The 26,675-nt window shown below is 43.4% G+C and overlaps 1 protein-coding gene across 1 annotated transcript in view; it reads left to right on the top strand.

Annotated features, from left to right (window-relative positions):
• Positions 1 to 5,722: 5,722 nt before the first annotated feature.
• The window catches only part of galnt14 (UDP-N-acetyl-alpha-D-galactosamine:polypeptide N-acetylgalactosaminyltransferase 14 (GalNAc-T14)), a 70,386-nt gene continuing 49,433 nt past the window's right edge, over positions 5,723 to 26,675 (top strand). The window contains exons 1-2 of the mRNA XM_047049541.1: positions 5,723 to 6,137; positions 18,756 to 18,925. Coding sequence (XP_046905497.1) covers positions 6,003 to 6,137; positions 18,756 to 18,925 — 305 coding nt within the window. The 5' untranslated portion in view covers positions 5,723 to 6,002. The remainder of the gene's footprint in view (positions 6,138 to 18,755; positions 18,926 to 26,675) is intronic.

The raw sequence follows: 26,675 nt of genomic DNA, 5'->3' as shown, positions 1-26,675 counted from the left end.
ACATTTAAATGCCTGTCTGACAACGAAACCTGAGCCGAGAGGAAATACCCAACTACTGGCAAAGCCCCACCCAGTATTCTCCACTGGCTGAAGTCAGTGATGGCAGCGCCATGTTGGCGGATGATGGGAGATTTAGAGGTGGCAGCAGCAAAGGAGGATGTCTCATGGTTGCTGCTCCTCTAGTGGTTGGCCTCTTTTGGAACATTGTTGTCAACAGATAGACAGGATGACAGACTTTTCTATTAGCCCAAGACCACTCAACTATCCATCTCACACACAAACATATCCTTGTGTCTATACTTTGAACACTGTTCAAATATGCCTTTCTGATCCTTGATGTGCTGCACTATGCCCCATAGGCTATGCTTGTCGTTTTGTGTAAAATCATTGATTAATAATATGTAAAATATAGAATAGGAAAAACAACTTTTCCAATCAAATATTCATACTCTCTTCAGAAATTATGCTGTTAATGATTTAGCATTAGCATATAGGCTAGAATTTGGAGCCGGTCTTCACAACTTCAATCAGCTGGAGACTGTAATCAAGATGTTATTTTTGCACTAGCCTGTATTTCAGTATTTGAGACAGCACGGTGGTATTATTTATTTTTGTTCCCCGTGCCTATGAGATGTGGGTAGCGCCTAGGCTACAGACCTTACGCCCATATAGGCTACGTCGCTTTGGATAAAAGCGTCTAGGCCAAATGAATAAAATGTAGCCAATGTAACGCAATTTATTCAGCTCCTTTGACAGGATGGCATCAAACTATTCAGGCTATGTAGGTTAATATCATGTCTAGAAATGAGCCAATAAACACAGAATAAAGTTTGTTTTTGCAATATCTAATGATATCTTAAATTAAGAATTGACAATAGGCCTACCACAATTGTAAATTGTGTGTTCTGCTCCTCTCTCTTACCAACCGTCTCTGGAGGAGGGGATCCCTCTCCGAATTGCTCCTCCCAAGGTTTCATAATTTTTTTCTCCCATTGGGAGTTTTTCTGGGAGTTTTTCCTTGTCTTCCTTGAGGGTTTAGGTTGGTTGAGGGGCAGTTCTATGGGCGTATGTGAAGCCCTCTGTGACATGCTTGCGTGTAAAAAGGGCTATACAAATACATTTGATTTGATTTAAATAATAGGCTGCATTTCTAGGCATATTACAGTTTTTCTCAATTGCTTTGGCTCAATTCTTGAAACAGAAATTACATTCTCAAAGCTCCACGTGCATTTAGCGAAATAGCCTATATGGTTCAGCACAACTACATAGATCACCTTCAAAAGGTCATATCTCACCCAAAACAGTTAACTCATGCTTCAAAACCAAATCATTTTCTCATATAAATAGTCAGTGCCCTCAAAATGAAAAGTTCCTTCTCGATTGCTTTGGCTCATCGCTCGAAAAAGAATTGAACATTCTCAAACCTTTAAATACATTTGCCAAAATAACCCAGATGGTTCAGCAAAACACCATGGAACACCTGCAAAGGGTCATCTCTTTCCTAAAACAGACAACTTATCAGTCAAAACTAAATCATTTTCCCATACAAATAGTCAGTGCCCCCAAACTGGAAAGTCCCTTTGGCATTGTGTAAACACTGCAGGTCAAAATGTTTAGATGTTTTGTCAGTATGGCAGTGAACCTTAGAAATATCCCTTATGTGCACTGTGCTACAGTTACTGTAGTAGTTGTTTTCTTTCCAGAATACAATGTGTCTCAATCTACATTTACATTTATTCATTTAGCAGATGCTTTTATCCAAAGCGACTTCCAAGAGAGCTTTACAAGAGTGCATAGGTCACTGATCATACAGTAACAACGCGATAGCCCCAAACATTTCGGGTAGCCAAAACATGAAGCACACATTGTGAAAAACCCAAATACAGTAAGTGCCAAAGAGAAGAACCATAAGAGCATGTAGCCAAACAAGTTACAACTAAACAACATGAACCTCAAAAGTGCAAGAGTGTACCTGTACAAAAGCAAGCAACAATACTGTAATGTATGCTTCATGTTTTGGCTAACCACAATGTTATCTCGTTGTTAAGGATCATTGACCTATGCACTTTTGTAAAGCTCTCTCTTGGAAGTCGCTTTGGATAAAAGCTAAATGAATACATGTAAACATTGCACTTACACTGCCATGGAAATTGTTACTGTAATTGCCATACATCATAGTTACTGTAACAGGAAATGTGTACAGCACAATATACTGTCATACAATAAGCACATCAAAATTAACATTATGTATAACCTACACTAGTAGTATGAGTAACCACAGTACTTTTCAGGCATGTGACCCCTTCCTAGTCAGAGTTGCAGAGGGTGTATTTCATGGCAAGAAGGAAACACATACAGTAAGAAAGTAAAGCAAAGCTGGAGTTTCACTAGTTGTCGTCCTCACTCTCCTGCTCATCCTCGACAAATGTAAGAAAGTGAGGCCCTACCAAACCCCTCTCATGTAGAGGGATAAGATCGGAGTGCAGGCGGTCCAAGGACACCAGGAGTGTCTGGGTATTGTATGGGCCAAGACTGGGAATGTGGGTGACTACACCATTCTCTGAAATGGCAGCACAAACAGTGATGTTTCCCCGAGCTGGCCTGGGACAAGCTCTATATATTTGATTTCAAAATCTTTCAGTCACATAATACCATGAAAAACATAATGGTATATACTGTAATATGGATCTCTTGGATCATCTGCTTACAGTCATTGTCAGGTGCAACTAGAATTTTACTAAACAAGGGGACACATCCGATCACCAATCACACAGTAAGTTTAGTTAGCTGACAGGAGCTGTCCAGGAGTATAAATCCTTCCATCAAATATTTAGAGCTTGTCCCAGGCCAGCTCGGGGGAAACACCACTGTTTGTGCTGCCATTTCAGAGAATGGTGTAGTCACCCACATTCCTAGTCTTGGCCCATACGATACCCAGACACTCCTGGTGTCCTTGGACTGCCTGCACTCCGATCTTATCCCTCTACATGAGAGGGGTTTGGTAGGGCCTCACTTTCTTACATTTGTCATTGTGTGGGACAATGTAAGCTTCCACCGTCACCCGCTCATCAGGATTCACTGCCCATCAAAGAATGCTAATGGTGCTCATATCACCTAACTCCCCATTCCTTAAACCTATCCAGGAGGTTTTTTCTGCATGTAGGTGGAGGGTTTATGAGCATCGGGCTCAAAACCAGAGGTCCCTGCTCCAGGCAATGGATGCTGCTTGTGATGATGTCACAGCAGATCAGTGTAGGGGATTGTTGCGGCATGAACAACAATTCTTCCCCTGTTGCATCGTAAGGGAGAACATCAGATGTGATGTCAATGAAATCTGTGGCCAGACAGACAGTGAGGACGACAACTAGTGAAACTCCAGCTTTGCTTTACTTTCTTACTGTATGTGTTTCCTTCTTGCCATGAAATGCACCCTCTGCAACTCTGACTAGGAGGGGGTCACTTGCCTGAAACTTACTGTGGTTACTCATACTACTAGTGTAGGTTATACATAATGTTAGTTTTGATGTGCTTATTGTATGAAAGTATATTGTGCTGTACACATTTCCTGTAACAGTAACCATGATGTATGGCAATTACAGTAACAATTTCCATGGCAGTGTAAGTGCAATATGTGATGTGAAACCTTGTAGGTTACTCTTGAATTACTGTAATCTTTTTTCTGTTTGATGCACATTTACATTTTACATGTATTCATTTAGCAGACGCTTTTATCCAAAGCGACTTCCATGCTGTCTGCTTTACAAAAGAGCATAGGTCAATGATCCTAAACAACGAGATAGCCACAAAAACATTGTGGTTAGCCAAAACATGAAGCATACATTACAGTATTGTTGCTTGCTTTTCTACAGGTGCACTCTTGCAGTTTTGAGATTCATATTGTTTAGTTGTAACTTGTTTGGCTACATGCTCTTATGGTTCTTCTCTTTGGCACTTACTGTATTTGGGTTTTTCACAATGTATGCTTCATGTTTTGGCTACCCGAAATGTTTGGGGCTATCGCGTTGTTACTGTATGATCAGTGACCTATGCACTCTTGTAAAGCTCTCTTGGAAGTCGCTTTGGATGAAAGCATCTGCTAAATGAATAAATTTACACTGTAAATGCAGATTGAGACACATTGTATTCTGGAAAGAAAACATCTACTACAGTAACTGTAGCACAGTGCACATGAGGGATATTTCTAAGGTCCACTGCCATACTGACAAAACATCTAAACATTTTGACCTGCAGTGTTTACACAATGCCAAAGGGACTTTCCAGTTTGGGGGCACTGACTATTTGTATGGGAAAATGATTTAGTTTTGACTGATAAGTTGTCTGTTTTAGGAAAGAGATGACCCTTTGCAGGTGTTCCATGGTGTTTTGCTGAACCATCTGGGTTATTTTGGCAAATGTATTTAAAGGTTTGAGAATGTTCAATTCTTTTTCGAGCGATGAGCCAAAGCAATCGAGAAGGAACTTTTCATTTTGAGGGCACTGACTATTTATATGAGAAAATGATTTGGTTTTGAAGCATGAGTTAACTGTTTTGGGTGAGATATGACCTTTTGAAGGTGATCTATGTAGTTGTGCTGAACCATATAGGCTATTTTGCTAAATGCACGTGGAGCTTTGAGAATGTCATTTCTGTTTCAAGAATTGAGCCAAAGCAATCGAGAAAAACTGTAACTAAACTTACTGTGTGATTGGTGATCGGATGTGTCCCCTTGTTTTGTAAAGTTCTACTTGCACCTGACAATGACCGTAAGCAGATGATCCAAGAGATCCATATTACAGTATATACCATTATGTTTTTAATGGTATTATGTGCCTGAAAGATTTTGACAGTGGAGTGAACTATCGTGCAGGTGATGATGTACACAAGGAAATTATGCCAATATGTTTTGCAGAGAACAACCACTTGACTGAGAAACAACAGTCAGTTTAGACCAGCAAGATATTTTCAATTGATAGTTGGCCTAATTGAAGGCAATTATACCTAACCATTTGAAAGATGTGCGAAATCATTTGAAATGTGTGCAAACTGTAGACAATTGCACTTGTCATTTACAAGGATGTGCTAATACAATTGCAATTTGATTAAAGGAATGAACAATTCCAATCTGTTGTGAACAAGTGCCCAGCGGTTTGGAGGTTTGCACGTGTTGTTTTGAGAATGTCATTTCTGTTTTGTGAAATGAGCCAAACCAATTGAGAAAAACTGTAACAGATGTAATTCAGTCATTTTTCTGAGGTTGATATCAAGTTAATTTTTGCAATATTGACCACTAGATGATGCTACAACACAACACATTACCCATCATGTTGGCTTTTTCTAGGGTAGGCTGCAAGAATAGGCTACTTTTCAGCAGGCGTGAGCTCGACTTCAGACGATACCTTCACCTTCCCAAAATGAAAGCGTATGCCTACAGGCCTATGAACAAGTCAATGTGGGTTTAATAATTTATAGCTCTGCACTTGTATGTTTGGGTGTGTTTATTTGTGGTACTTTCAAACCGACCCTTTATGATAAATGGAATCCAGGCCTATAGTTTAGGCCTAGGCTATTCTAAAACTGTGGGTGGATAAATCAGATTTGATCTTAACCTGATTTACTAACCTGAGTTAGGCTACTTAATCAAAAAGGTCGGCAGGTGGTGCTGCATCCATTCTCTTGCTTTAGGTAGCCTAACTCTTCTCTCCAACTAGCTGATTGTGAACGGGCTGGATGCCAACCAGCGTAGTAGCCCACATCGCAGCTTTCGAGCAGAACCGTCACCGCGTACAACCAACCAGGCAGCTTAGGGCCCCACCGCGAACACGGCGGTCACCGGCGGGCGCGCGGTTAAGACCGAGAGCCCTGCGTTTGACAAGAGCGAGCACCTATGAGTGGGGTGCACTAGGGAACGGCTCACGTCTTTCGCAGTGACTTTCTTCCTGTGTTTCTCGTAGATTACCCTGCGAATAAATGGGCGATTTCTGCTCCGACTGGTTGCGGGAAAATGAAGCGGCTCTGTCGGAAGCTGACTTTATCGTTGGTGGTGCTCGTGTGGCTAGGGGCACTGGTCTACCTACTAATGTTGAGTCGCAGGAAAGTGCCGGACCGGCGGAGTGAGGAGGACGCGCATAGCAGAAAGGTAGTCGTCAAAATAATGCAGTCAATTGACCTGACGGTCACTTTTTTTCTTTTTCGGTATCACAATGTGTACAGGCTATTGCTTTTAACTTGAAAATAAACTTATTAAAGCTAAATAACCTTTGACTTAGCCGCTCATGTCAATCCAGGTTGGTTGCGTGCGCGCAGGCTGTGCCCGTGTTTCTATGAAAATATTGATTTAGCCTCGAAAGGGTGTCAGAATTTCCACTCCAATGTAAGAAGTGATTGTGTACAGTAACGAGACTGTGCATGTGTGTTGCCCCAGTTTACAAGTTACAACAAGAACTAAATGCGTAATATCAGCTATTCATTCATTAGGCTTAGAGTAGGCTATAGACCTTGCGTTTAAAGCTTTTTGGAAATAGGCTACTTTGTAATGGTGTTGACATAATTCCACCTGTTTTGATGTCGTTGCCTTCGAGTGCCCTGAGGGTCAACTTGTTGGAGTTGAAATGGATAGATAGCGTGGTGAAGTGGGCTACTGTATGGTGGCACTGTCAAAGTTCTCGTTTTCGAGAGTGTTTGTGTGCTGCTCTATGCATTTGGGTGTGATGTTGTTGACATCAGACTGATACACAGACACAAACTGTATAGAGAGGAGCGTGATGGCAATTACGTTAAAAAACGCTGTGGCTAATTAATAGACAGTATTTTTTTAATGAAGTAAACATACAAAATTAGGAATTAATTCAAAGTATGGCATATGTATGGTTTGTCTCCAGCCTGCAATGTCTTACAGATAATGTAAGATTATGCACCGCATAATTAATGCGAGATTTACTGTAGTGCTGCTGTTCAAATGCTAATGTGGCGTTCTCTGTCAATGCAGCCCTGCGGAGGGGGATGTTGTTTACTTACCTGCCTACCGAACCACAGACTGTCCATCACATGAGCCAGCCATTCATCCTGACTCTAAAGAACAGACTGGGGTAGAGAGAAAAGTGAAGGGGGAGGAAACGAGAGAGAAAGTCAGCTGAGAGAAAGAAAGTGGGACAGGGGTCTCGCTCCATCGGGGTAGTGCTCTGTGGGAGTCTTGGTTTCAGAGAATGGCAGAGAGGAAGAAAGAGAATGCAGCAGATAAGCCAATATCAGCCCAGAGTTGTCTTTGTCAGCCTGACACAACTGGGAAAGAACCAGCTTATCAACAAAGACTGACACAGTTGAATACAAAACTGAAGAAGCACACTTGAGACTAGAAAATTGGAGGATAATAGGACTCATATAGGAGACATATGAACAGGGTGGACAGGTTTTTATTGTACTGTGTATGTGTGTGTGTGTGTTTGTGTATGGGTGTTTGTATGAGTGTGTGTCCTGGCTTTCTATTTTCTGTGATTTTGTGTTCCATTTATGATTGTATTGAGTCCACATAGACAGACAATTATGTCCAAAGTGTGGCATATTTCACACATGGTTGTTTAGAGTGGCCTGGGGCTGTGGGTTAATGGTACCTACCTTGTAACTAAGAGGGGGACAGCTGTCACATAGCCCAATCGTTAAATGTAATAGCTGGGTGTATACGGGAGCAACATGCTAATCATTTATTTATTTAGGTGGACAGTCGTTCGTTTAAACCTACACCTGTTCTAGTTTTTTTTCCCTTGCTATATATCAATCCTCTCATCTCAGTTGGTGGGTCCCACTCTCCCAATCTCCTAGCTCTCGACACCGGACTTATTTTTCATAACTCATGTCTGTTTTCAAGAGAATTCTTTCGTTCTCTGAACAAACAAGATCAATGCTCCAATAAGGGCTCTCCATTTGTGTTTCACCACCAAATCCCTCCTCAGTGGAGCATGCATGCACACTCAAAGGGGCTTGTGAGTTTACTAAAACACATGTACACAAACACACACGCACACATGGGCTTCAGAAATTATTCATTTCATTTTTCATTTTGGAAATGAGCAAGAGTTATTTTGTGTTCCCCCAAAAAAATCACAGAAGGCCAAGGGACTGAGAGAGAAAATGAGTTCCGAGGAGAGAAAAAATAAGTTTAGAATGTGGAAATGAACATATTTCATACTGGAGATGGAGAGGGAATATTTTCAGCTCACACTAACCACCAAGGCTAGTGGAGAGGAGTTGTGGGAATGTACCATGATTATAAGGTCTGGCTCCTTGTCTGTCAGTGTGTGTGTGGGTGTGTGCATGTGTGTTGCGTGTGTGTTTGTGTGTAGTTCAGAGACTAGCTCACACAGAGCATTTGTGGCTCTACTATATCTGTGGAGGTGGTCTAGCAAAAACAAAAACATAGCTTAAACATACAGTGGTGGTAAGAAGTTCCCTGGACAATATTTCTGTATTTTTCTAGGGTCTTACTGTAAAACACAGAAAACATACAGAACACATTTGCATGCATAATATTTGTGTAATTTAAAACACATGCACTGTAAAAAGAATAAGATGCAGATAACTTTTTGCATCAACAAAAACTTGACTTCACAGTTGGATGATACATTTTTTTAAACATGAAATCAACAGATTCTCACCTCATGTTCTTCCTTCCTCACTGTACCGCTCATTCATAATTGGCTTGGATTTCTGTCAAGCCATCTTGTCAGCCTAGGAATCAATGCTTAAAGTTTTCATAAAAGACTGCTCTAGTCAAAGGAAATTTCCTCAATATCGTGTGTAATAAACATGTGTCTTAAACATTTGTTTTTGAAAATCGAATACTTAGTTTTCTTGTGAAATGACTCAACAACTTCTTAAAGGCTAACTAAAGGCCCCGTCACACCATAATGTTCTGGTCAACGTACTATGACATTAAAGGAAATGTTGGTAATCGTTGTCAAAGAAAATTCTTGCTGGACTGTGTAGATTTGAATATAGTCAAAGATGGCGGTTTCAATACAATTTATTTAGACTATACAATTACATATGATTAAACAAAGCTTTGCTGATCAGTCATTAACGAAGGAGGTGCCATCCACACAGATCGTTCGTAAGAGTGATAGAGAACTATCACACATGCAATGCCTTATATAAACTTGAGATCAAATGGCATTCTATAAGGTCAATCAATCAATATAGCAAACTCTGTGATTGGCTAACTCAACTTAGTGACAGCTTGAAACAATACATCTCCAGTGTGTTCCAAAGTTCTTTGATGTCACAGCTCTCTCCAGAGCAGTAGATAATAAAGTCACAGGGGTTAACCAGTCAAATGGTCAACTGTCCTTTGTGTGACCATCTTCAAACAATACTTTTAATTAACACAAACAATGCAACAGGACACAGTCCTTCTAGCCAAAGTTCAGAGCAACTGTCTCATTGACCCCTTACAGTGACCAGAGGACAGAAGGCCATATAAAATGCTTCACCCATCCCCCAGGGCAAGCTGCCCACAGAGCCATCAGCACCTCACATTCCTTTGAACTCAACTTAATTATCTTCCTTCCTGTCTCTTACCAATGAACATAGAAGATTATAGATTTCATACACATACAGCTATGCATATGACCAACATTTCTACCACATCTTCCATGGTTGCTGGTATAGCGCCAGAAGAGCATTTTGTGGATGCTGGTGACGCTGGTAATCGGCGGTCGTCGGCGGTGATCGGCGGAGAACGCTGGTCAAAAGAAAAAGAAGGTTTGAACATGCACAAAAGTTCTCATGGAGACCAGCGTTCTTCAACGTTTAATTTTAAACGCTGGTTAACGCTGAAGAACGTTTGTGGAGCGTTTGACTAACGTTGCACGCGTTGCAGTCACACGTTACAAACAGCGTTTACAGTTCCTTAAATGTGTTTACACAGACCAGCCTCCTCTACAGAAGGGTTGCAGAGGCATGCTCCATTACCCACGTGTTAGCTAATGATTTCTCAGGGCTGTGGCCTGGACCAGTCTGCTAAACCGTTACTGGGAGGCTCAACAATGCAGCAAGTACACACACATACATGTATGAAAACATACACACACACACATAGATTATTAACATTGTATGGATGCATATTGCACATGCACAAACACTTATGTATGCACATCACATTGTCTCACATATATTAGGACAGTTATAAGATTCACTTACTGTGGGACCAGAAACTCACGCACACACTCTCACAAGCACATTCTTCAAGCACACTCATCATCCTGTCATTTTCATGTGTGATCATTATCACCTTCGAAATGGTAATGGCGCATCAACATATCGCCCAGACTCCAGCATTCAAAACAGGGCTGATGTGTTTCTGTCTGGAATGAGGGAAAATGATATACTTTTATTTGTAAATGAACTGGCAGTTCTGAGGAAGCCTTTTTTCGGTCACGGTGAAAATACATTGGCTTTGGTGGCCGCATTTGTAATTCTCACCTTTATCCTTTAAGGATTGAGCCATCAGTCTTATTTTGTCTGTCCTGTTATCCAGGCCAAGGGAGAAAAAGGGGGAGGAGGTAGAAATAGAGCGATGGAGAGAAGAGAGAGAGTTCAACAGACAGAATAGTGACAGAAGGAAAATAAAAGGTGTTTAAGGAAGACAGAGTACAACATCTTTCTGGCTTCAAGTCATTTGTACAAAAATGGTTAACGAGCATTGGGGTGTGAGAGGAAACTAGACAAGGAGGGGGTCAGTGCATGTATGTGTGTTAGACTAACAGAATGTGGGCATGTGACATTGCCAAAAAGACTGACTATCAATGTGTTTCTTTTCTACCTGGTGTAAGATAGGTGTACTTGGTACCCTAACTGTAACCCTAACCCAGATCCTTGGTGTGGAATACCAGACCTCAGATCCGTGAAATGCCAGCACACACCTCCTAAACATCCATCTGGAGTCAGTCTTTGGACTGATTCATTTCCCCCTGAACTTGTCCTTTGTTTTTTTGCTGGTTATGTGGCTATACGTTTACTACAACATTCTAGGTAGTTAATTGCACATGAAAAGATAAATATCACAAAGGGGATTAAAATAATATTCCTAACACGCCAGACTTTCAGGAAAGTCTATCAGAATATTCCAAGCTCAGCTCGGCTTAACCGATGCCTCAATAAAAGGTGATAATGAAGAGGATTAAGAGACACACAAAGTCTACACACCTTGAAGAAGTATGTGTGTGTCTGTGTGAGTGTGTGTGGGCATTCCGCTTTATTGCCTTTCAACCGCTCTCTCAGCCGGGACTAGAATAGCTGTCTGACCTCCGTCCGCGGAGACAGCGCTGCAGTTATTAGCTGTTCTGTCTGTTGCCTGGAGCCACTTTGATAACCCCACTCCTGCCTTCTCTCCTAGGCCTGTAGAAGAGGGGAGAGAATGGTTGTGTGTATGCTTGTGTGTGTCGGGGCGCATATGTGTCCGTCTGGTTCTACTTGATTGTGTTGAGTCTCTGCCGGCAAGGTAAACAGGCTCTGTAATTCGATTAGATCAAAAGCAGTCGTCACATCTGCGAAGACGCAACCGGGAGATTGCCGTCCTGATTTCTCCAAGGAAACTCAGATGCTCATTTATAATTTATTACATTTCGTTTGTTATTGTTTTGGGTGTTTTTTGCTATTTGCTGTTTTGACCCTAGCAAAGAAAAATAGTGGCAACCTAGTGTGCACACACAAACATACACACACACACACACCCCTGGAGCTCTTCTATAGCTTGCAGCCCAGCCACGCCTAAACACTGCAGGTTATATGTAAGTAACTTTGCCTCACACATTTTTTTCCCTCTTTCTCTTTCTCTGGTAACAAGCAGCTGTGGGTCATACATATTCAATGAGAGAATTGGCGTCTGGCAGGTTTGGAGGGGAGCAAAAACTGGGATAGATGTCATTAAGTAAACAACCTTCCTCTGAAGTTTTCTGAGGTTCCTAGTCGAGACAATAACACACACCCAGGAACGGTCGGGTAGGGAACGCACTACCTGATCGTTCCTGGGTGTTGTGCACCAAGCCAACTACATGGTTGTGTGTGCGAGTGTGTTTGTGTGTGTGTGTTTGTCATTGTCTCCAACCTGCCCTCTGTTTGTAACCTGCCTACATTCCTGCATCCTACACTGGCATGCACATATGGGTATTCTCTCCTCAAAACCAAAGGCACAAATATGACAAACAAGGTATAACTGAACATATGCTCCATTACCAGCGATTGACGATTGCAGACATGAGTCACGCACGCTGTCTCCAGGCTTTGGTACATAATTGTACTAGGTTATACCTCACACACTAACTGAATATCCATCTACTTCAACTATTTGTAAGCATTTCAACAGATGTGTACCGGGGCACTATCCTCCTAACCATCTGTGGGATGGAGCTCCCAGAGCCAGTAGCTCTCAGTGTGAAAACACTGAAACAGCTGGAGAGCTGGGAACTTCATCTTAGTCATCGACCTGTGGCTGAGATGGGTCTGTCAGTGTTCCCCCGCCCCATGTGAGATCCTCAAATACACTTTCACGTTTCACTTTAGCAGGAACGAAAGCTTACACGGCACACACGTTGTCAGGCCATAGGAATGAAAGAGGATCTGTTTGAGACACACAACCTCCTCAAAGGGTTTGTACTGTTTCACTTTTGTACTTGTCTCCAAAGTACAGAGGATTGTGGGGTTGGAATGGCCAAGACAAGCGAGCTTGTATACCTAAATAATGCAATGGGATGTATGAAGTCATCCTGGTATTTTGGGGACGTACCGTATCAAAAGTACTCTGTACTGTACATAGGATGATAGTGTGCCATTTGAGAGTACCATTTGAGAGTAGTGTAGCATTTGAGCAATACCTGCTCATACCTGTTCAGCTGATGTCGTTCCGGTGTCATACAAGACATTCTCCTCCTGACTGAAGATTTGTAGTTCCGGTCCAGGGTTTTAGTTTACTGTCCTCACCACGCGAAACATCCTGTTTACTTGGACACAAGCATGATAATGTGAGTGGGGATACAGATTCAGGAAGTTGACACCAGTAGGCTAGACCTGATAGACTTCACCAATGCTTGCTAACAGTAATTGTAATTGTTTTAGTTAGACCCGCACACATTCCGTATTTGTTAGGCATTGTTCATATTGCTCAGATTCAATTTGACAGGAAATTAACTATAAAACCGTTGAATTGGTGGGAAAATTGAGTTTTTTCTGAGACGCAATAAAGAGCGCTGGAGTGTTTGTGTGTGGGGGGGAGGAGGACTGGTGGTGGACTGGTGGTGGGAAGCATCTATGCTGCTTTGAACTCAACAAACTCTACTGCACCTATTCGGAATGACTGTCACATTACAAAGGCTTCTACGCTTCTTGGTATGAACATGTCATTCATTTGGGTACCGTTGAAGTCAGATTAGGGTTGACAATTGTTGTCATAATGCATGAATAGGCAAAACAACACAGACAGTTCATGACAATCATGAATTAATCTCTGAATATTTTGTAAACGTACGTCAAAGACAGGTGGTCTCCACATAGGACCTTTACATAGATCCGGCTTTTACAGCTGAACTGTTGAAGTACCAGCTACCTGGAGCCATACATTTGTGACCGTATGGTAGTCAGGGGCATTCACACACTGTGAGCGGTCTGAAGATTTCAGACGTTCCCAAGAGAGAAGTTAGTGAGGCAGCTCACTAGATACAGCTCTGTTTTCTCTGCCTTAGCTTGTTAGTGTGAAGGCGACAATGCTATCTTTACCCTTTGGTGTTTGTCACAGTGTTGCTCATCTCTGAGAAATGGGAATTCCTTTTGAGATGAACATAATTGGTTGATTCAAAGAATGCATTTACTGTGTGTTTGTGTGTGCCCGTGCATCTAAGTGTGCTTTCTGCCTTTCTCATGAGACTGTCCTGATTGAGGTTGTCCTCCACCCCAATCTCATCTCAGTCTTGGGGAGGGAGCTATGAGAGCAGAGGACGAAGGGAAGAAGAGAAACCGAGGGGAAGATGGATGGAAAGAGGGAGACTGAGACTTGGGTACTGTAGTTCGAGTAACGGGGGTCTGACATTCCCCCCTGCTGAAAAACCATACCCTGGGAGACGTGTGTACACACACACACACACACACTCACATGCACGCACGCACACACGCACACCCTCTTCCTCTCCCTCCCCACACATCAAAGACCTTCAGTCTCATTAAGGAAGTCCCCTAATATGTAGGCTCCCTACTCCATTCATTTATCTCTCCTTCCTCTCCTTACCATCCTTTCCTCCATTCTCTCTTTAATATCCCTCTCTCTTCCAATATCTCTCAAATTTCCCTCTCTCCTCCTCCATCTCCTTAATGTCCCTCTCTTCTCCTTACTCTCATTGACATTCCTCCCCTCCTTCCTCTCCTTAAAATCTCTCTCTCCTCCATTCCCTCCCATCTCATGTCTGGCAATTTCACTTCTCCATGCTCTACTATTGTGTTCTCCCTACTCCTTTACTCCCTATTTTTCTTTCTCCTGCGTTCCACATCTTTGTCCTTGATGAGCCCAGATATGTGTTTTTATGTTTAAGTGATGTTCATTCTCATTTCACTTGCTTTTTTCTTCTACTGGCATCGCTTTTGGAAGATCGTTCTTTTTTCACTTATACAGAAATCCTGAATTGCTACTCCCTCTCTGAGTCACCTCTTCTACCATCTCCTTCATCCCTTGCTCACTTTACCTTCTCCATCACCTCTCTCCAATGTTTCACTTTTTTATTGCTCTTTCACTCAGCCCGGCTCTTCTTTCTTTCCTTCCTTCCTCTCCTCCACCTCTTACCTTCCCTATTTTTCATATCCTTCTCTCTACCATCATCTCTCTCCATCTCTCCTCTATCCTTCCATACTCCAGTGGTAATAAAAAAGCCAGAGAAGCTGATGAGACCAAGCTGACAATGCAGCTGCCGCCCCAACACCTGTGTCCCCTGTGTGTGTGTGTGTGTGTGTGTGTGTGTGTGTGTGTGTGTGTGTGTGTGTGTGTGTGTGCAGACCTGTGTGGTCTCATGCTTTCCCCCCTCTCTTCTCTAACACTTTTAACATCCATTTCCCTCTCTCATGCACTGTCTCACTGTGTGTCCTTGGGTTGCCTGTATCTCTGTATTTTCCAGAGGCTTCAACGTTCTCGCCCTTCCTTAAGAAGAAAAGAAAAATGAGTTCCGGAGCATTCTATATTGTATGCTCACCATAGAGGATAGGACAGAAGTGTGTTTGTGGTATGTGTGTTTGTATGTGTGTGTGTGTGTGTGTGTGTGTCTGTACAGTATGTGTGTGTCTGTATGTGCATGTCTGTACAGTATGTGTGTCTGTATGTCTGTACATAATGTGTGTCTGTATATCTGTGTGTATGGTATGTGTGTGCCAGTGTGAGGCTATCCTTCAGTGTGTGTGGGTGTGTGTACGTAAGCATGTCAATTCTGTTGACATTTGCATTTTTTCATTAAGTTCCATTCAGAATATCACCAGGGATAAAGTAGCAACTAATCTCCAGCATCCTCACATTGACTAGAAACACGCACGCAGGCACGCAGGCACGCAGACACGCGGTATGCGGTGTAATCAGTGTCAGCATACCTGATACGGGTGAATTGTGTAGGCTACTCTGGCGAGTTTTAGAAGGCGCGGAATGAATACTACACCTTACAGTATGATAGAAAATTTGGTGTGTGTCTAAACAAGCGGAATTTGTAGGGGTGGGAATCTTTTGGTACCTCACCAGATTAGATTAAAATCGATTCTTGGGGTCACGATTCGATGAAAAATAGATTAACTATTTTTTCGATTTTTAATCTTTCAATTCAATATATGCTTACATTTGATTCCAGTTTGCTGTTTAGTGTAATGTGTTTCTATTTGACTGTGATAGGCAGTTAAGTGTTGAAGAAAAAAATCCCACTGCATCGAAACCTTGAAATGTATTGTTTTTCTTGCAGTTTAGTTAACTCATTGTTATAAAACAAATGCAATTTAATTTAAGCTGACTGGAACCATTCAACATATGACAGTCTTCTGTTATTATAAAAAAGGCAGCCCTAAGACAAAGAGAATAACTAGTTCTAACTAGATTTTTGACATTTGGGAATTGATGTGAATCGCTAGAAGACTGAATCAGTGTATGCAAAATGCAAAAAGCAAAATAACGCGCCACTGACTTTAGACTACGTTTTTCCTGGTCTGTGGCAGAATTGTTTTCTGAAACAAATAGAAAAGTTTTCTGGAAAATAACATCAGGGAACGTTTGCGCTGGAAGCCTGGAACACGCATCCTTTTTTAGCTGAACCACCCCCGGGAGCGCAAATTAATTCCCTATTTTACCGACGTGCGTCTGAAGAGGGAAAAGTCCGCTGTGCATTGGGTGCAAAATAGGAATGATACATGCGTCGGTGTAGGCCTACAAAGTCAATTGCGTTGGGTGCAAGATAGGGCCCAATGTCTTACAGTGTGATTGATATATAGGCATGCGCACAGGCAGGAGACATGTGTGCTTCGCATACTGAAACGCCTGCGCATGTAGCCGGTGTGTGGTGAAACTCACTCCTCAAGTATGTAACAGGCCACCCGCGTCAACAAATTGCTAGCTTTTTGTTGGCGTAGTTGGTAGTGGTGGCGCTTGGGAAGTCAAAGATAGTGAGTTTGACTCGCCGTGGGAGCGGACGGATGCCCGTGTACCTCTGACAGAACTTGCAAGACCACGTCTGTTACACGCACGCCTACCCGCCTCGACGGGTGAGCTATAGACCAATTATTTGTTTGTAAACATTCGGGATGCGCGCGCAATGTGGCTGCAGAAAACCGGGAAAGGATAGCATTTTTAATGGCAAAAGGACCACACGGATAATACAAATAGTCCGATTTAAAAATACCAAAAAGGTCGAGGAGGACAGCCTTTAAAAGAGAAAGCGATTACCCAGTGATCTGTCGCATCAGAATTTTGATTTTGGTCACGAAAGTCTTGAAATTTGAGTGAGAATGTCGCCCGGTACAGACCGCATAGTCGAGCGGCATTCCTTCATGTCACTAAGTTCATAATTTTACAGTTTTACAGTCAATTTTACATTTAAAAAGTCGAGCAGGACAGCTTTCAAGAGATTTTAGCTTTTAGCCAGCTGGTCCGATTGTTTTTCTGATTTTTCAAACTGGCAATCTGAGTGAGACTGCATCCCCGTTACACTGTTTTGACGTTAGCCTCAGTCAGACTCGCTCACTGGCAGTGTGCACATGTTGTATTTCACTCCATTCTACACCAGAAACGTCAGGGATGACTGCCTAATGTAGATACGAGCCTAATGAAGATAGTCAGCATCTCGGATTTCTTCAACCAAGCCTGTTTAATTCGTCATTTGCCTGAGAAAGCGACCTCCGTTAACCAGGCTAGTTTTGGCCGATCACTTGGTCAGGCTATTTAAGCCTGACCCTGGCCATAGACAAGTGAAACGTAAATGTATTTGTCCAAAGGCCAAGAGCCTCAAAAAGTTAATATCAAGCCCTGCAATCTAGTGGCCAGAGATCTATGACGACTTGATCGACACTCCAAGTGTAATAGACCGGGGAGAAGTTCGTCTTTTGCAACCGACATGCGCAGTTGAGACTGCTTGACAGTTGTGTGACGTAGGGTGATAATTGGTCTATTAAGATATGCTTAGATCGCTGTTTCAAAATTAATGTTTTTAATGCACACGTCACCTGCCTGTGTGCACGCCTTATTAAATGGAATATGCACAAATTATATGCTGTTTATACGCACCAAATTTTCTATCAAACTTTAAGGTGTAGTATTCAGATTCCGGGCTTTATAAAACTCGCAAGAGTAGCCCACGCGTAATTGACCCGTATCAGGTACGCAGTGAACGCACTGTGACACTGATTACACCCCATAGTATTACACCTCATACACACACACACACACACACACACAAACACCCACACACACACAAACAATACAAACTAGAGAATAATGACAATATCATATGAGAGGAAGCTCCAGTACAATGCATGTATTTAATTTATGGTTGCTGCCTTGGCTTGGTTATTGGTTAAGGATGTGTAGGTGTAGGCTCTTGATCATGACCTGCATCAGTGTAATGATGTATAATGCTGTGTCTCTCCAGACTCATTACACTTATGACTGGTTATTGGTCTATTATAATTGGTCTCTCCAGACCCAACTTAGTTGTGGCAGTTTGTGTCTGAGCCCATCTGGTCTTGTCTGTGTGTGTAGGTGTGTATAGTTTTGTGTCTTTCTCAGTGCGTGTCTGTGTGTGTGGTTCCGTCTATTTGTTGGAGTCGGGGGGGGGGGGGGGGGGGGGTTCAACAAAATGCTTCTGTGCGAGCTGTAATATTAATGACTAAGGGGAACTTTGGAATCTGTCAGTTAGAGAAAATAATGAGGTGAAAACTGCTGCACAACATCTTCTAAACTCTAACAGAGAGCTGGTTCTACCACTACTCCTTGTTCTTCTAAGGACAGCTGGTTCTACTGCTCTGACTGCTTCTACAGAGACAGCTACTGCTGCTTTGACAGCCTCTACAGAGACAGGGCGGTTACACGCCGCCAAAAAGTTTGGATTTTTACTATTCTTGTACTGGATTTGGAGGAAATAAAAGAGATGTGTTGTTGCTAGGGTGGGTGGTGTGGACACTCTCCGAGGCTGTTGTGAACCGACGTGCTCTCACCTGAGTGTGTGTAACCGATGGGGGCGTGCCTGCGTGTGTGTGTTTTCAGATCTCAGATGCGGAGTGGGATGACCTGCTGGAGGAGTTTGAAGAGAAGAGCTACTTGAGTGCCCAGAGATGGAAGCCAGGAGATGACCCCTACAAGCTTTATGCCTTCAACCAGAGAGAGAGTGAGAGGATCCCTAGCAACAGGGCCCTCAGAGACACACGACACTACAGGTGCTCACACACACACATACACCCATACACACACACACACACATACACCCACACACCCAGGGTGCGAATTACGGGGGGGTTTAGGGGGGGTCTGATCCCCCTAATTAAGACTTTGACCCCCCCCTAAAGTGGTCAAAACAACAGGTCGGGGGGGTCGATACAAGCCCCGGAGAAGAAGTTAACCCCCCGATTGTCGTTGTATAATTCACACTCTGCACACGCCTGTCTACCTGTTTGAATGCAAGTTTCTGGGTGTGTGCGCTCTCTCATTTGTGTCTCCATATCGGAAGTGTGTTTGGGAGGGATAGCATTTCAGAAGATAGATCCTGGAAGGACTAAATGGTGCTTATTATGGCAGCACATCAGTTCCAGGCTGTCACACATAGACATGCACACACAAACACACACTCACACACTTTGTCTCTCTCACACGCTCACACACACATACAGTGTATCGTGTCTAAGTGCTTCATATTATGCCAGATCACTCTCAGCTGTCAGAGAAATGCGTCTGGGACCTGAGCAATGGCGTGTTGCTCACTGACAGGAAGGAGGGGAGAGGAAGTGCCTTAAAAACATATGATGAGCTGCTGGTGGTGTGTCAGTAAATAGACAGCAGAGAAGACAGGAGGACGGGGGAAGCTGAGGAAAGCAGAGGGAGACAGAGAGACGAAGAAGATTGGTGCGTGTGTGTGTGTGTTTGGGGGAGGGGAAGAGGGGGGGGGTCACAGAAGGAGGCGGGAGATGTGAACACGCACTTGCGGATCAGGGGGATGATTGCAGTGTGCATCGCAGACTTCACACGCGAGCATGCAAAACAGCCCACTCTCCGGTTCCCCCATTTAACTCTGAGCGGTGTAATCTTAGATGACAATTAGACCAACAAACCAATGCCGCACTCTGACTGGATTGACTGAAGCTGTGTAGACCGGATGGAAGAAGAAGAAGAAACCATCCTCATTGTGGCACGCACACAGACGTTCAGGGAGCGCTGGAACACGTATACACCCATGCCGGATAGTCCACCGAGGAAATGTGCCTGTTACCCATCCTGCTGTTCCCTTCTCCCAGGGAGCATTGGGTAGCCACATTAGTTGCGCCTGGGGGACCGGTCCAAGTGTTCACCCCACGCCTTGACCAGGGACATAGGCAGGGGAGAGATGTGTTCTACCTGTTTTTATATCTGGGTTCTTCGCAGAGGAAACCCATGTGAGCACGCGGACAACATTCAAACCCCACTCAGAAAGGCCTGTGCGATAGCCCACCTGTGACCAAACTGTGCCCCATGCGAGCGGGAATCGAAACCAGGAACGTCTTGCTTGTGGTAGAGCGAGGTTATGTGATGGTGTTGGCTACATCTAATGTTAGAGTATGGATGTGATGGTGGAGACTGAACTTAATGTTGTAGACTGGGTCTAATACTGGAGAATGGATGTAATCTGATTGTGTAGACTGGGTGTGACGTTGACTGTTCTCTGCTGTCTCAACATTTTAGAACATTACTGATCACAAGAGTTACAGCAGGCACGGATTTCAACAAGGATATCCAAAAACGGGAACCCTGGATCAGATTTTGCATACAGCCCACATCGGTTCTGTCCAACACCTTCTGTAAACGGTTTCAAACAATCTTTGGTCTCAGACCCTGGCCCAGTTCACCATTCAGCTGTTTTCATTAACCCACCCACCCAGTTAAAACTGGAGTTATTACTGCAGCAGAGTGACTCGTCTGAGTCAAAGTGTTGGCCTGGCTAAATGTCTAACTAACCCTGTAAAGAACCAGCAGGAAGCATACAGAATCCAATCATCCCACACAGACTAATCTGACATTCATTCATAATGGCTATTGCGACGACAATATGGAGCAATGTATTCCAGTACTATGAGGTTATGGATTAGAGATCCGATTTTTCTCTAATATGGTCTGTGGCTGTCCATTTGTTAGTCCATCTAGGCATTGTAGCCATTGTCTGAATGGTTGGAATTGTTGGTCCTGTCTATCCATTCAGATGTATATATTTTAAAGACATGCATGAGTCACAGTACTTCCTGTTTACACCCTATCTATATTCAAAATACATATACTGCCCAAACAAGCTAAATGTGGAGGTAACCAGAATCTGAGAGTAGTGTATGTATTTACTCTGAAATTACTATTGAAAGCGTCTGCTAAATGAATACATGTAAATTATACAGATTTGCACAGAAACGTAAATATCTACTGAGAGACTGATGTCTCCCTTTTGTGAGTTTTCCCTTCGTTTTAGGATGTGTTTGAAGAGCAATGAAGTGCCTGTGCCCCCCTGCCAGTGTCATTGATTGTTTAAATGAGACAAGGACACTTGCTCGCCCTTTATCGGTTGTCTCTCCAACTGTCTGTCAAGCATCGTATCGCACCATCGCTGAAATGACAGACAGGTGTCCCCAACTCTGCCCTCCATCCTCTCTACTAGGCCATCTGTGCCATCAAGTGAGACAGAAAGAGAGTGAGAGAGGGAGAGAGAGGGAGAGAGACAAAGGATAAATAAGGGAGAAATAGTACCATCTTATCTCTATTGTGTGGGGACAACATATTGAAGCGATTGGTATTGTGCTACGGAGAGCATTTTGTAGGGCTGTTCTGCATGGTAGAACCAAACATTCACACACAAACACACACACACACCTTGGCTTTGGGCTTGGCCATCGATCTCTCCTCCACCACTGAGCTCTTTGTAATTACACAGTAAACACCGCAGTGAAAATAAGTTAATTGCTCTTTGCTGCTGGACCACCTGGGCTCTTGTCCTTCTAAATAAATGGTCCTTCACCAGCAGAATGAACCGCAGGTTGTCACTGCCCTGCAGAAACATGTACACTTGTCTTAATGTCTTTGTCTCTCTAGACTCCCTAACTGAGAAAGCCGCTTGTTCATATAAGCCAGCCAAATTCAGATTCAGATTTGTTGTTCACCTTTTTTTGACTTTGTCAAAAGACTGTTGCAGTGTAGGCACAGGGTATGTTCTATAGGGTACACAATATGCTCAATCCAGATAACACCATCTGTGCTTGATGCCAAAGCGTCCAACATAAACAAGTGGTCTTGTCTCCTTAACCTGTGTAGGCTGGCTGGCCCCCACCTCTTACATGCTAAAGACTCAAGTTTCTGGATGGAGCCTTTGGTTGATGTTTCTCACACCTCATTGTGTGACCTTCTGTTGCATTGATAGTCATATATACTAATGAGGATCAAGATGTGTTCTGACTGGTCATTTCCCACAGACAAGGGTTGGGTATAAAAGGGAATATGGACCAGTGTTGTGTAGGTCTTCTTCTCCTTGGATCCTCTTCCTCTGGCCTTCTTCTTCTGGGCTCGGCCGTAACTCCTGGCTTTCCCTTTCTCTCTAATTTACAATAATCATGGTAGACTAGGTAAGATACATTTTTGTAACATTTTCCTTTAATTCAGTAATGTTATTAAATGACATCCTCATTTAACTTTACTTTGATCAGTCTTGCTCCAACCCATAGAAACAAACAAATGCACACAGTTATGGTTGTGTGGCCGTAAAAAAAAAAAAACTCTGCACCTGCACCAGTTTATCTCTAGGCTATGTCATCATGTGACTGGTACCAGGGCTGACCCTGCTCTCTGACCCTAACCCCCCACCCTGACAGTACCCTTGGCGTCAAATTGTAGAGTAATGGAATGCTCCTAAGATTGTCACCCCTCCCCATTTACCACACGTCTGCCCTGTGAGTCTGAAGAGAGATTGCACTGAAAGAGAGGGAGAGAAGGAGCGAGGAAGAGAGAGGTAGAGAGACAGAGTGAGTGAGAGGGAGTGAGAGGGAGAGACAGTAAAAGTGAGAGAGAGGGAAAGAGACAGTAAAAGTGAGAGAGAGGGAAAGAGACAGACAGACAGACAGACAGACAGACAGACAGAGAGAAAGAGAGAGAGAGAGAGAGAGAGAGAGAGAGAGAGAGAGAGAGAGAGAGAGAGAGAGAGAGAGAGAGAGAGAGAGAGAGAAAAAAAGAGAGTGACCACCTGCTGTTTTGACAGTGCTAGCAACAACTGTTTAAGTGCTTACAATCTGTTGAAGTGAGTTGGTGGCGAGAGATGGGGGAAAATAATGACAGAAAAAGAAAGGGAAAGGTGCAGGGAGAAATAGAAATGTAGAAAAAAATGACACATTGATCTCTAGTTCTTATTACTGTATGACAGTGGGTGTGGCAGAGAGAGACATAAGGAGAGGGGAGAGAGGGCCCATGGCTCCAGTATTATCATTCGGAGCTGTTTTCTACCTGTACTCTGTTTCTCTCTCTCTCCCTCCCGCTCACTCTTTCCTGCTCCTGTCTTAACCTCCTGGCTAATGAAATCATTCATGCCGGCGGTGTCGTCTAATAATGCAGTGAACAGATTAGACAAGAGGCCTGGACACACACACACACACACTCACACGCTCTATTCACCCACTCTTTTGCACAGTCTTTCTTTCTCTCTTGCTCTTGTGCACTGTCAAGATTTTAGACTAAATATGATCCACATGACACAAACCTGATGAAATCAACCGACCTACCAAGACAGTTTGCACAGCTTCAATAGCCTGTTGGTTGTCTTCTCCCACAGGGAAAAAGATAATTTTAACGGCAGAACCGAGTATATTTTCACAGTGGAGCTCCTCAAGAGCTTCTCCTTAAATCGCCCTGGAGCTACAAAATCAGATAGTCAGATGGAAATGCAAAAATTTGTCATTAGAGGACTGCGGCTGGTTAGTGTGTTGACAGGGTGTTAGTTGGTTTCTGTTTACGTCACAGTGGAGTTTGGGTTAGTGTGTAGTCATGATGGTTAGTTCATGTTTTGCCAGGGTGATGGTGTGTAGGTGTCCTGTCGTACTATTTGTATTATGTCTGCCTGTCTGCCTGCCAGCCTGCTTGAAAAAATAGACTGTTTAACGGCCTGCAGATATCTCTAGTTACATGTGAGGCATGCTGTGATCTTCCGAATATAGAGCCCAAGGAACTCACCACAGCAATAAACCATCAGGCACTTAGCGAGAGAAGGGGTCTCTGCTTTGATATTTCTGACCTCACAAGGGTCCAGACCCCTCCCTGAACACACAAAGAGTAACCAGTCAGTAAATGTTGTCATGCTCCAGTTATGGATGCAATGCTTATGTATTGATGCTGTTTGTTAGCCTGAAGGTAGCTGGTAGCTGGTCTGTGTGCCAACAGCTACAGTTGGTTCCTGGTTGCTGGTCTGGATGCTATCCCATGGGTATCTGGTTGCTGGTTTCTATGCTAACCCATAGGTATCTGGTAGCCAGACTTTATGGTAACCTGTGGGTATCTGGTAGCTAGACAGTTTGCTAAACCGTAGGTATCTGTTACCTAGACTGAATGCTACCCTAGGTATCAGATAGCTTGTCTGCTAACCTGGGTATCTGAAAGCTCAACTGTTAACCTGTAGGCATCTGGTTGCCAGTTTTTATGCTTCCCAAAGTAGTAAGCTAGCCGTACTAAGCTAGTAGGCCTATAAGTTTTAGCCAGTACAAACATGGTAGTTAATCTGTATTTACCTGGTAGCTAGTCTGTAGGCTAACCACATAACTAGCTCTTGGTGTTGAGGTATTAAGTGTGTCCCCTTCTCAACTACAAGGAGGCCGCATTTCTGTCTGCTCATCCGTGTCATGTTAAACGGACCTTTCCTTCACGCCCGTGTCTGTAACTGGATTAAGGGAACCTGATGATGCACGCACGCACACACTGAACGGCACACACACACACACACACTATCTCTCTCTCTCGCTCTCACACACACACAAACACACACACACACACACACACACACACACACATCTACTTCTTTACAGCTGGGAGCATGTGGCTTTCATTTGCCTTAATAAGGTTTTGGAATAAGGTGAGACGGTAAGAAGGGAGGAAGAGAACAGAAAGTGACAGGAGAGATAGCAAAGAGAAGCAGGAGGAGACAGAGGTGTTAGACATGGTGGGTGGGTTGTGCAAGGTTACTGAGAAGCTTTTTACAGTAAGGCCAGTATAACACAGAGAGGAGAGACTAGCAAGATATGGCAAAGAATTGCCCAACCTGAGGATTATTGAATTGACTTTCTGCAACACGTTCAATAATATACGGATGCCTGCAGACAGCACAACCCGACAACAGATAGATATTCTGCAGACCAACTAATCAACTAACAAATACAAATGTTGAAAGAGCACACTGTACTGTAACTCAGATTAGGAACACATGATTTAGACACTCTTTGGGTTAGGGTTTTCCAGCCTTGTTCTAGACTCATGGAGAACAGAAAAACTTACAAAAAACACACACATAAACACACTCACTCACCCACTCACTCACTCACTCACTCACTCACTCACTCACTCACTCACTCACTCACTCATGCTCTTAGGTAAAGTTGACCTCTTCCAGTGATTTGAGTAGCATAGGGTATTAGTTTGGCTATGAGCTGATCTACAGATAGATCACAGAGAGGAGAGATTTCCCACCCCCACGACACCCCCGTATCAGTCTCACGCCTGATAACCACAGCGCTGCAGGATTTATTGTATGTATCTTAACTTTCTTCTTTGTGACGATAAGATGAGTGCACATACTGGAATGCTGCACCAGAAATGTCTGCCTGTGACAGACGATTCCTGATTCAGCCACAGAAATCCTGTATACACTTATTGGAGGCCAAGGTGACTTTGTGCTTGGAAAATATGTTATCACTATTTAGACGTCTGTACAGCATTTGCCTAATATTTTTCACATTTGGTATTTGTACTGTGAATAGACATAGGCCACTAAACTTCCGGCATGTTTCTTTCACAACAAGGTCATACTTTACTTTATCACTCGTGAAGTTATACTAGTTAGTTGGGTTCAAGTACAGTAAGGGGACAGAGCTCATGAGCTGTGTTGCCATGACAGTCAGGAAATCACAGTTTACGTAATAGACCCACAATTCCAACCGGCAAAGGAACAAAATCTTACGCAAGCCCAGGCATGTTTATAAGATTGGTTACATGTACATAATGTTCCTCAATATTTATCCAATCTTCCATCACTCCATCCCTCTCCAATTGTCTCTGAGCAGTGTGAAAGTTGTGACGGGGCTCATTAATTGTGTGTGTGTGTGTGTGTGTGTGCGTGTAGTTCATTGAGATGGACTACCAGTCGTCTAAATCACATGCATAAATTCACCTTCACAAACATTTGTTCTTTTCCTGTTATTCTTCCTGCCTCTGTCTGTCTTTCTCACTTTCTCTCTTTGTCTGTCTCTCTCTCGGCCACACTCCTCCATCCTCCACCCTCTCTCCTCTGTAAAGAGCATTTGTGTTGACAGTTAGCAGGGCCGGTGGCAGCCCCAGGTTGTTACCAGTGAATGTCAAGCGAGAGGACAGGCTACTAAAGTCCTGAGACTCTTTCCACCGTGCTCCCATCCTTGCATTCTGTAATGCTGACATTCTAAGCCGCCTTTAAAAAGCTCTTAGTAAATGAACAGTATACGGATGTCAGTTAGCCAATCATCTGGGAATTAATTACTGCATTAGGGCCTGATCTGGTCCTCAGCCGTGTTTCCAATACTCCCCTCACAGCAAGCTATCATTCTGCCTTTTAGCTGCTCCCATAATTGCAGTTCTGTAATTTCAATCCAGAGCTTTGCCATAAATCTTCTGAGGTCTCATCCACATGCCCGAGATCCCTTCTCCTCTCCTTTTCTCCCCTCCTTTCATCCTTTCCGC

Source organism: Hypomesus transpacificus, chromosome 26 (genome assembly GCF_021917145.1).
Source record: "Hypomesus transpacificus isolate Combined female chromosome 26, fHypTra1, whole genome shotgun sequence".
NCBI lineage: Eukaryota > Metazoa > Chordata > Actinopteri > Osmeriformes > Osmeridae > Hypomesus > Hypomesus transpacificus.
The sequence above is the reverse complement of the archived record's forward strand: the minus strand, read 5'-3'. Positions and strand labels throughout refer to the sequence as shown.